Raw genomic sequence first — 11,638 nt, 5'->3', positions numbered from 1 at the left:
TCTTCAATAACGTGGCCAAAGCATCAGCACAAACTTTTCTTAAATCCTCTCTAGGGTTTTCTCTGATACCCCTCAGTCTAACAGCATACTCCATAGATCTGAATTGCATCATAATAATCTCCTTATCCATCCTCTGCATATTCCCCTCCATTTCAACAAATTTCAGATCTGTTTCCTTCGTTTTAGTTTCCAAATCCAAAGCCAGATGTTCAACATTACTGTCCACCTTAAGAACAACTTCTGACAGACCTGTGGCTATAGTGTGTAGTTTTTTATCAAGCTGATCATGTTTTTTAATGGTATCCTGAACCATTTCTTTAACCTCCTTAATTTCTTTGCGTAAAAAAGCATTTTCTTCCCTTATAAAGTCCTTGAAATCCTGATAATTTATTGTAGCACCTGGGGAAGCCTTTTGTTCCGTTGCCATATTTAACAACAACAAAAAAAGAAAGAAAAAAAAAAACAAAAAACACCACTTTCACACAAAATACTCCTCCCAATAGGTCAAATTGTGTAAACTAACTTTAAAGTTGTTAATAATTCTTTCAGACGCCTCTAGCTGTCACCATTCAATTAACTTTCGTTTTCCTTAGGTATTCAGCTGTAAATTAATACTTGCAAATGTTTCTTTCTAAGTTGCTCGAAGTTAAAACGTTGACATTTAAGTAGTTCAGGTTATGTAAACTGGCTTAAAGATTGTTAATAGTTAGGGTTGTTTCAGCCGTTCCGCCTTTACTGCCCCGGCTATCAGCAAGTAATTAGCTTTCGTTTTCTGTAGGTTTTCAGCTATAAATCAACTCCATTTTGAATCCTTTGTTCTAAGCCCACGCCTCTCGAACTCAGCAGTAGCGTTCTTTTTAAAAAGATTTTTTTCCCCCAATTAAGACTTAAAATACTTGCAAAAGTCTTCCTTCCTTCTTGAGATGTTGAGATGTTGAGGCTGTTCCCGGTGACTGGCTCTGCTAATTAGCAGAGGTTATCAAAAAGACAGGAGAATACAACAACTGCGAAGGGGGGCAAACCTCATCGCACTCCAGAGGCTATAAATCCTCCTGGAGGCTACACGAGGGGCTCAACCCGACAGCTGAATCTCTCCCTCATAAATTCCAAGAATTTAAGAGTGTCCAAGGTGTTAAAGATCGTTAAAAAAACACCTCTAACTGTCTCTTGATCTGACAAGCTCAAAGAAAGCCTGCCGTCGGCGCCAGGAACAACCGGAAGTCGATGACTCCTTGGTTTTCTAGCTGGATCTTATCTTTGGGGTTTCTTAAGATGTTGGCTATATTTTGGTCAGTGCTGAAGGCTGTCTTGATATTGTGCTTGTGGAGAATTTTGCTGATTTTATCTGTGGTGCCTTTGATGTAAGGGAGGAGGGTGATGCCGTTGTCCTGTGCTGTGTCTCGATTCTTGGGGGGTGTCTCCCTTTGGATTAGGTTGGTAATTGTTTTTCTTTGGAATCCGTTGGAGATTAATACATTTGTGAGAGTGTGTAATTCAGTTTTCAGGTGGTCTTTGTCGGCTAGGCATTTGGTTCTGTAGATGAGGGTCTTGGCTACAGAGTTGATCTGTGCAGGGTGGTGATGGGATATGTATGTATGTATGTATATATATACATACATACATACATAAACATATGCAAGCATACACATATGTATACATACATGCATACATACATACATAGAATACCAACAGCAGAGAACAGTTTCAGTTCAGTTCAGATCAACAGACAAGTCCAAGCTAGTTTCGTTTCAGAGCTCAGAGCTTAATACAGCTAAGCCACACCTAGATTTCTTACTTACCTTTCTGTTTCCAAATAAGACTCAATGGCTGACCTTGTTACCATGTCTCTTCCAGTCAGTCCCCAATGGCTGACCTGTTGTTATGTCCTATTCCAGTTCATGAATATTCTGACAAGATTGGCAGGACCTGGGGTGACTAATGGAACCTCACCCTATCACACATGGATCTTGAACCTGGACTGTCAGCTTTCCAACTGACAAATTCAGTATGAAGACAATGTTAAGGTTTGAGACCTGTGCACAACGGATTGAGGTTCCATTAGTCACTCAGGTCCTCAGCTATTTGCACCATAGAGTAAACAGTGCCAAGGGAACTGTAGATTATTATCTACTGGAATCAGTTTCTTGAGAACCTTGTGGTTGGTTGTATCTCATATTCATGAGGTCAGGAAGTGTAAAGGTGTTTGTCTTTCAGTGATGGGGCCAACCTTCTGAAAGCATCTCCTATTGCAGCGATGGCGAACCTTTTTTGGCTCGCGTGCCACAAGTGGGGGGAGTGCAGGGGGGTCGTGTGCGGGCGTGCCGCACCCATAATGCAACCCGGTTGTGGCCCCCCAGTGCGCATGTGCGCACAACACGTGACCACCCCCATTTTTACATGCTTTTTTCGCCCTCCCCAGGCTCCAGAGGCTTTATAGGAGCCTGGGGAGGGCGAAAGGAGCCTCCCCCGCCCCCCCGGAGGACCTCCAGTGATTTCCAGGTTGCTCGGAGGGTCGTTTTAAGAGTTCTGAAGGCTTCAGGGACCGTCCGGACGGTCTCTGAAGCCTTCGGAGCGCTCAAAAGGATCCTCCGAGCAAACCGGAAGTCACTTCCGGTTTGCTCGGAGGGTGGTTTTAAGCGCTCCGAAGGCATCAAGGAAGCCTCCGGATGGTCCCTGAAGCCTTCGGAACGCTTAAAACGACCCTCCGAGCAACCCGGAAATCACTTCCGGTTTGCTCGGAGGGTGGTTTTAAGCGATCCGAAGGCATCAGGGAAGCCTCCGGACGGTCCCTGAAGCCTCCGGAGGTCCTCGGGGGGGGGGGGCAGGGGAGGCTCCTTTCGCCCTCCCCAGGCTCCTATAAAGCCTCTGGAGCCTGGGGAGGGCTAAAAATGGCTTTCAAAAAGGTGAACTCAGCTGGCCAGTGCATGCATGTGCGCTGGCCTGCTGACAGGGCAGCGCCTTGCGTGCCCTGACAAATGGCTCTGCGTGCCACTTGTGGCACGCGTCCCATAGGTTCGCCATCACTGTCCTATTGCATATTTCTCTGCCACTTCCAAACCCTTCCAAAAAATAAAAAATAAATCAGAGCTTATCCAGAGAACCTTTAAGGGCTAATGCCATACACTATGTTTGGGCTTTGTTTCTCTTAACCCTGTGTTTCAATATTTTATTCTATTTTCTGACTTAGTGAGCCACTAAGAACCCTGTGGCTGTGGCAGGATAGAAATGTGATTAATAAATAAATTGTAAAGCATGTGATATTGCTGGAAGAATTGTGTTATTGAGTGGGGAATTTTTTTCGGTTTCCAGCCTTCAGGTTGTCATGACGTCAGGATTGTAATAAGTTGTAAATAAAGTTTTGATTTGATGATTAGATTTATTATGATGATACAAATATAAAAGGATAAAATACTGGAGAAAGTGAGAATGTATTCTTTTTGTATCTGTTTTCCTTTTTTATCCCTTTTTAACTTTTTCCCCTTTTCAGCTCCTCCCTCATTTTTCAATGTTTTCTTTCTTTTTATTACCTTGCATTTAATCTTTTAAATTTAATAACATTGGTGGGAGGGAAATGAGAGGACACGTATACCATACGGGTTTGTGTTAATCAGAGAAGTAACCCTAGTTAGCTTGCTAAAGATAGATTGTTCTAAAATCTTTTTAAAAATATTTTTCTTAATATGACAAGTTTATTTGTAAAACTAGTTGTGCCCTTCTTCATTTGATCTTGCAGCTGAGGTTGTATTATCCCATTCCTATTCTCCCATTCCTTTCCTTTAGCTTTCATGTAAGCTTGCCTTCGGTCATTATTTAACATAAGATTCAGTGACTTCAATGCCAAACATGTTGCTTTTTAGCACTAGCAAGAAAAAAAAATCTAGGGCAACAGCTCCTCTGGCAGACAGAAATCACACAAATAGGAAAGCTACCTGTGAATCACAAACATAGCAAGTTCTAATAGGTTCAGTAAATTAATATCACCGATGAGGTCTAAGATAATATGGTTTCAGTCTTTAAAAAGGACCAAACGTTTAAATACCCCTTTGATGCAAATCTGCATATAGAAAACTAACATATGAGGGAAGAACAGTGTAATCTGTTAGTTTTGGGTGGTCAGGAATCTGTTTGCACTTAAAACTTGGCGATCATTCAGATGTGACCTCCAGTTCTGGGAAAGTGCCCTATTTACATTTTTATTTTATTCTGTCAATTGGAGTTCCTTTGCTTTTCTAGTCTGAAAAACCCCCAGACCTCTTTGAAATTGTTACTGAGAAATAAATTCATTAGGGGAAGTTTTCAGAAGGAGCACTAAGCAGCTTTTGGCCCACCTCTGCCAAATTCTTTTGACCACAGGAGCTGTCTTCCCTTTGTCTCATCCCCACCCCACTTCCTCCTTGGCACGTGGCTGATGAGTCAGCTGGCCTGGCCAGCTGCCATCTGATTTCTGGCCCAGCAGCAGAGTGGGAAGCCGGAGGGCATTGGATGATGTCACTGCTGACATACAGCAACAAAAAGAAGTGCTGATTCAGCTTCTTTGACTGCTGATTTGAAAGGGAGTGGAGAAGACTAGAAGGTTTACTGAAAGGCTGCACCAGCAGATGGAAACAATCCTTCCCTTGGGTTTTCCACCTCCCTTCCTAGTACCCTAAGCAACCAAACAGTATACAAGATGTGATGCATAGCTTTCTGGACCAGTGGACGCCTACTCTTACATACTAATTGCAAGCCTGCAACTGAGAGCCTTTGGTCTGTATGCACTTCAACCACAGCCAGCACAGAAATGAGGGAGCCTCAGCAGCCTTTCCAATCCACTGCAATGTTGATTGTTGACCTGGGCAAACGCACAGAGATGCGCCTGCTCTGATGATGCCCTCTCATGTGCATGCGCACACAGGTACGCACACAGAGGTAATCTGAGGGCAGAGCAAAAACAGAAGCCTCAATTGCTCGTTGTTTGCAAAACGTTGGGAAGTACTTTAGAAGTTATACTTCGCATCAGCTCATTTTTCAAGCAAAATTGTCAGAATGTGTTTAAAATGAAAACTCTAGCATAAGAAAGGGTGGGGTGTAATTCAGGAAACAAAACAGCGTAAATAAAGTGCTAAATGATTTGGTTGTTTGGAAACAAAAGATGAGAGACTGCATAGTGCTAGTATAAAGTATGGTAGAATAGTACCCGTGACACCTCCATTTCATGTATTCTTTATTTAAAAATGAAAATTTGCTTTGCAGTGAAGAATATTTGCCAAACTCTAATCAGAATCTTTAGAAGAAGATTTGTATTAAGGAGATGGCTCACATAATAAATTGTAGTCCCTGTTCATAACTGTGAAGAGTCTAAGGCAGGGGTGTCAAACTCATGGCCACGGGTCAGATGCGTCACGCACTGGCCACCCCCACCCCCGGGTAAGCAAGGGGGGGGAAAATCGCGATATGTCATTTGATGATGCAAGTTTGACACCCCTAATCTAAAGGCTTGAAACTGAAGTATAAGAGATTAATCTGATGATGTTTTCTATTAAATAAATAAAAATCCTGGGGCTGTGCAAGTGCTTCAGATTTGACTTTGAAAAGGTGTCTTACAGTACAAAGGCAGCACCTGTTGACAACTCATTGAAGAAGCCATCTTTGTTTTTAGGATCATGGCAACTCACTAAAGTAGCTACTTTTGTTTTCTGATCCTGGAAAAGGTGCAGTTGTTTCAGTGAGAAGATGATAGCAAATATTTTGCACAGATAGGTAGGTTTCATTTTATTGATCTAGGGAGATGGGTGATCTGCCTTATTCTCTATGTGAGGCAGAATTGAGACAAGATAAAAGTTCTCCTAAAAGTAGTTTTCTATCTCCATGTGCCGGGTCAGCACGTGTCAGGTCTGTTTTTGTTCTCACCCATGCCTTTTGACTGATGTAAGAGATTGTTGGCTAATCTGAAGTTCTAACAGGCTGTAAAGGAGATCATTTCTCTAATCCCTTCAACAGCATCAGCCGCTTCTCAGGTGCTGCTTTGTTGGGAACATGAGGCAGCAAAGTGCCAACTCGTGGATAACCCCTGTGTATCCCTCCTGCAGTGATACTGCAGCATCATGACAATGTCCCCATCTTTTAAACTGATAAATTATGATGATGTCTCACCTTAATTTATTTGAAAACTGGCATAATTTAAGGTAGAAGTCCTTCAGCAGACATTCTGTCTCTTAGGCATGAGCGTATGGCTTTTAGCGTTCTAATTCGTTGGGGCATGTCAATTTATTTTTATTAGATTTTAATCCGAATTTTATTGATTTTATTCATTGTTTTTCACATTTTTGAACTGCCCATCTCCATCAGAAAGGAACTCTGGGCAGTGCATAGTAAAATAGAAAATTGTCTTAAAATATAAAAACAGTACATAAGAATTTAAAATTTAGAAATTTAAAAGGAGGCCAGGATGATTAAACATTGTTGAAATTAGTTAAAAGGTGAAGGGAGGGCTTTTGAGAACTAGCCAGCCTACAGCTACATGTTCCTCTGGGCACCTCAGAGGAAGCCACAGAAATTATTGGTTTCAGAAGTCTAGGAGAGTGGGGGGCCTGCCTCACCTCTGGTGTGTGTTTGTGTGTGTGTGTGTGTGTGAGAGAGAGAATATTCCACAGGGCAGGGGCAATGGCAGAGAAGGCTCTCTTTCTAGAGAACTCCCCCAGCTGGGGAGTTCTCTTTAACTGAGTTTGCAACATATCTTCCCTGCCTGACCAGGTGGGAAGAGCCAATGTAATGCGATGAAGATAGTTCTGTAGAGCTTTATTGGTCACAACCAACACCTTGAACCTGTTAGTGGGGAGGTTCCACCCTGAATTAATGAAGTGTGGATCGTGGCTTTCTCCTGAAGTATACTTCTGAAGACAAGCAAAAATAAACCCGAAGCAAGATCTAATAAAAACATTTTAATATAAAAGAAAATAAAAATACAAAAGTTGCTAACTGAATTAATTACATTTTGGCAAGAGCTATATTGCCCACCTTCTTGGCAGGCGAACGGAAGATCAGAAGAGAAAGTTAAGGAAGGAATGTGAAGGCATGCGCACTAAATCATTTGTCAGATAAGAACTGTGACCTGCGCAATAAATCTCAGCACAGCTAACAAACCAATTAACGCAGTGACAGAACCAAACTAGCATCCAATGCAGTTGACACAGCAAAGGTGTTACATGCAGCCCTGCTTTGGGCACCTAAAACTATTTGCATGGCCACATTCAATACCAGGTGAAGCTTCTGGACACTTTCCAGGGGTAGCCCCCATGTAGACCATGTTGTAAAAATCCAAATAGGAGATGACTAAGGCATGAGTGACTGACTGGAGAACTTCCCTATTCAGGAAAAGGTGTAACTGGTGCACAACACAAAATTGTGCCTTCGTAACCATGGTTGCCACCAGGTTCCTTTACCAGGAGCCGTGTGTCCAGGAGATGATAAACTCCTGCACACAGAGGAGCCCATCAGCAGCCACTCGATCTTACCAAGGTTCAGCTGAAGTCTGTTGTTCCCCATTCAGGCCCCCGCACCCTTCAGGCACCACAAAAGAACACCCACAGCATCACTTACTTCATCTAGGATGGAGATATATAACTGGCTATCATCAGCCCACCAGTGATACCTCATCCATGGTGACGCATGATTTTGCACAACAGTTTCATGTCTGATGTGTTTATTACTTTATATATAACTTAACGCAGCAAATATACCCAATACTCCTGCCTCCTTCTACTGTATTATAAATACTTCTCCCATGTATTGCATCCTAGAATACTGAATGAATAATTAAATATAAGGGTTGGGAGGCGCCTTGGAGCTCAACTCCCTACCCATCTCAGAAATCTACCACAGCAGCATTGGTGATAGATGGACTCTGCTTAAACAAGTAGCAAAGAACATGTGAAACACATCCAACATATCTAACTGCTCCTTGTTTTTTTTCTTTCAAGGCCCTTGGTCACACTATTTTGGACATGCTATAGATTAATGCATCTCAAACCAGGGTAAATTATTTCAAATTGGGTAAAAGTAATTTTTATTTGGGTAATGGCACAAAAACCCAGTCCCCAATCATAACAGGGACATTTAAATTGATTTAAACTGTTTTTAACTTGGATAAAAATCAAGTAAGTGGCTTTGGGTAATGAAGGAAAACCTTTGGGAAGCCCTGTTCTAGTTTGTCAATGTCCTTTCTAAACTCCGCTGCTCGGAGCTGGACTAAGTAAACTAGGTATAATCTGACTAGTGCAGACTAGAGATGAACAGTTACTTACCTTGAACTCTGTAGTTTACTTCTATTGATACGGGTTTGTCAGTTTTTTTTTCTTTTTGGAAGTTGCATCACATATTGGCTTTGGTTCAGTTTATGGTCTAGACCAGTGATGGCTAACTTTTTTAGTGCCAAGTGCCCAAAGCGCGTACGCACGTGAATGGCACACATGAACCCCCAAAATGCAATGCACTGTGCACCCCGCGCATGCTCCCTTCTGCCTTGTGCATGCACCCCATCCCACTTGCCCATTTTTGGCTTCCAGGTTAAGGCAGGGGGCTTTCCAGGCCCAAAATAGAGCACAGGAGGTCTCACGTGGCACCCCCATGCCCCATTTTGGCTTTCAGGTTGGTGCAGGAGGCCTTCCAGGCCCAAAACAGGACATGGGGGCATGTGCACTTGTGTGAACCCCGAAAATCCAGTGCAAATGCCCCACATGCGCACGTGTGTCCCCTGTATATACCACGCCCCCACACACATGCCCAGCGGAGACCCGAAGACCAGCTGGCCGGCACATGCACAGTGGACCTGGGCTGGGGCGACAGCTGGCATGATTGCAGAGAGGGGTCTGTATGCCACCTATGGCACGCGTGCCATAGGTTCACTATCCAATATTTACATTGGGTTGATAACGCAGCAACCTGGAATTTCTTTTAAAGAACACTTGAAGTATAACCTCTTTCTAAAAGGGAAAGGAAGGTAATCAGATTCTCTAGTGACAAAATGAGAAAGTGTAAAAAAATATTTTTGGTAAAAATAAATGAGTTTAAATTCTATGGAGTATATATATATGTTTTTGTGCGTATGTATTTCTAACCCTCAATTAGAAGTATTGAAGCTGGAGGTTCTTCTTCCCAGAGAACATGCTGTAGCTACATAGCACGCGTGCCATAGGTTCACTATCACTGGTCTAGGCTCTAGAAGATAACTATGATTTATAGTGTTCTGTTGCATAGTCCTTTTCTCCTATATTCTGGCATTTGAGTTTTCTTTTGCAAATGTAGAAACTGGGCATGTTTATATACAAATAGTCCTTGACTTACAATAGTGTATTTAGTGACCATTCAAAGTAACAGTGGCACCAAAAAGTCATGGGATCACCGTTTGGGAATTTCTGACAAAGTCAATGGAGAATGTATGTTATATCAACTCCTACTTGCCAAAGACTGAACTCTATCATCTCTGGCTCTCACATTGTGGATAGATTTGAACTACCATTTCAGAGGAATATTGTTGTTAAAAACTGCTTGGCTTGATGACTTCTTCTAGATCAGAGAATTATTTCAGGAAAAGATTGGTTGTTCAAGTTCTGAAGTGTGCTCAAGCCCCTTAATTAACATACTATGTTATGGTTCTGACAGAAGCAATAGTAGGATAAGAATTTTTGGCAATTTTCTGAAAAATACTCGAAACTATCCTAATTGTCAAAACTTTGGCGCTATAATACCTGCTAGCTTTTGTGAATGTGGTGTGTGGGGAGGAATGTCTCTTTGTTCATCAAGGTATCCTGCTATAATTAATTTATTTTTTTCCTTCTATCCTAGGTGGGCCCAGCAGGATCCCAGTTTGGCTTATTAGCCTGCCTTTTTGTGGAGCTGTTCCAAAGCTGGCAGGTCCTAGAGAATCCCTGGAAGGCTTTTTTAAATCTTTCTGGGATTGTCCTTTTTCTCTTTGCCTGTGGCCTTCTGCCATGGATCGACAATATTGCACATATATTTGGTTTCCTCAGTGGCCTATTACTTTCTTTTGCCTTCCTGCCCTATATCACTTTTGGTACTGCAGACAAATATCGCAAACGGGTGATTATCATTGTCTCCCTACTGATCTTCGTTGGTTTGTTTGCCTCTCTTGTGATCTGGCTGTATGTGTATCCCATTAATTGGCACTGGACTGAGTATCTAACCTGCTTGCCTTTCACAACCAAGTTTTGTGAGAAGTATGACTTGGACCGGACCTTGCACCAATGAAGCATTAAGTGGATTTAGTGGAAAGGATTTTGAGGAACAAGGACAGAGGCAGCTATGCCTGTATAAAGCAGAACATCTTCATTTCCAGTTTCCTATTTGGAATTTTTAAGTATCATTCATGAAACAGCCTGCACCAAGAGCTGAAGCTGAGCAAGTGGGTAGTCCCTGCCATCTTTTGTGAGGTAAAATATAACTAGGTGAAACTCTATGGCAATCCTAAACATCAATTAACCATTACCAGGAGGGTTACGAGTATAAATCAGGGGCTGTTATCAGAACATTTCCCACTTGTGTGCCTTGCATCAGAAGGCAGTCTGTAAAGCTTTGTTCCCGAGATCCCTCCCAGACATGAGCTCAGTCTTCGAGGTCAAGTTTCTTTTGAGGAACTGGCAAAGAATCCAAAGACGTCCTTCATCTGTGGGGCTGATTGGGCTGTGAGATGGACAATGACTTTCAGCCAGACAATGACTTTCAAAGATTATTAGCTATGGACATCCTGTTGAATTGCTTCCATTGACTATCTGCCAGTTTCTATGTTTTCCTACTTGAAATCACTCCTTTTTATGCAAATCCTGGTTTGGGGTTCCTTTCCTAGTGCCTTTTGGCGCAATATGGTGCTTGGACCTTGTGGCAGTCCTCCCTGCCTTAGTGCCTTTTTATGGTACTAGGAATTGTACTGTGAAAATAAACCCCATCTTTTTGTACAAGGGGCATTTTTATATGCAGATTCTTGTTTTACGTTCACAATCTCTGTATGTCACTAGGGTCAAACACATTTTGACCAAGAACATTGCTTTTAAAGGCACCTTGTCCTCAGTAAGAAATGCGGGTAGTTATTCCAATATTTACATTGGGTTGATAACGCAGCAACCTGGAATTTCTTTTAAAGAACACTTGAAGTATAACCTCTTTCTAAAAGGGAAAGGAAGGTAATCAGATTCTCTAGTGACAAAATGAGAAAGTGTAAAAAAATATTTTTGGTAAAAATAAATGAGTTTAAATTCTATGGAGTATATATATATATGTTTTTGTGCGTATGTATTTCTAACCCTCAATTAGAAGTATTGAAGCTGGAGGTTCTTCTTCCCAGAGAACATGCTGTAGCTACATAGCACAGTTAATTTAGAATTCTGACTCATTGTTTTGCCCTGAGCAACAAAGCATTCCAAAATCTTGCCATGCTCTAAGTAGTAATTTATTAGAGCCTTTGATTGAGAATATTTTTCTATAATTATTGTTGCTAATGTGTAAATATTAGACTGTTCCTCTGATGAAACTGAACAATGTGTCCCAGTTGACACTGTTTATCTACTTTTCATTAAAGGTAGTTTTGGTAATTATTTCTTTGCATCCAAAGTATATTAATTTTAATGCTTAACCCCTGTATCCCACT

The 11,638-nt window shown here is 41.8% G+C and overlaps 1 protein-coding gene across 1 annotated transcript in view; it reads left to right on the top strand.

Annotated features, from left to right (window-relative positions):
• Positions 1-11,583, top strand: part of RHBDF2 (rhomboid 5 homolog 2) — a 107,099-nt gene extending 95,516 nt beyond the window's left edge. Inside the window, exon 18 of the mRNA XM_081937916.1 lies at positions 9,823-11,583. Coding sequence (XP_081794042.1) covers positions 9,823-10,245 — 423 coding nt within the window. The 3' untranslated portion in view covers positions 10,246-11,583. The remainder of the gene's footprint in view (positions 1-9,822) is intronic.
• Positions 11,584-11,638: the final 55 nt, after the last annotated feature.

Source organism: Natrix helvetica, assembly GCF_964273705.1.
Source record: "Natrix helvetica genome assembly, chromosome: 1".
Taxonomy (NCBI): Eukaryota; Metazoa; Chordata; class Lepidosauria; order Squamata; family Natricidae; genus Natrix; species Natrix helvetica.
Note: the sequence above shows the minus strand (reverse complement) of the source record. Positions and strands in the feature narration are given on the sequence as shown.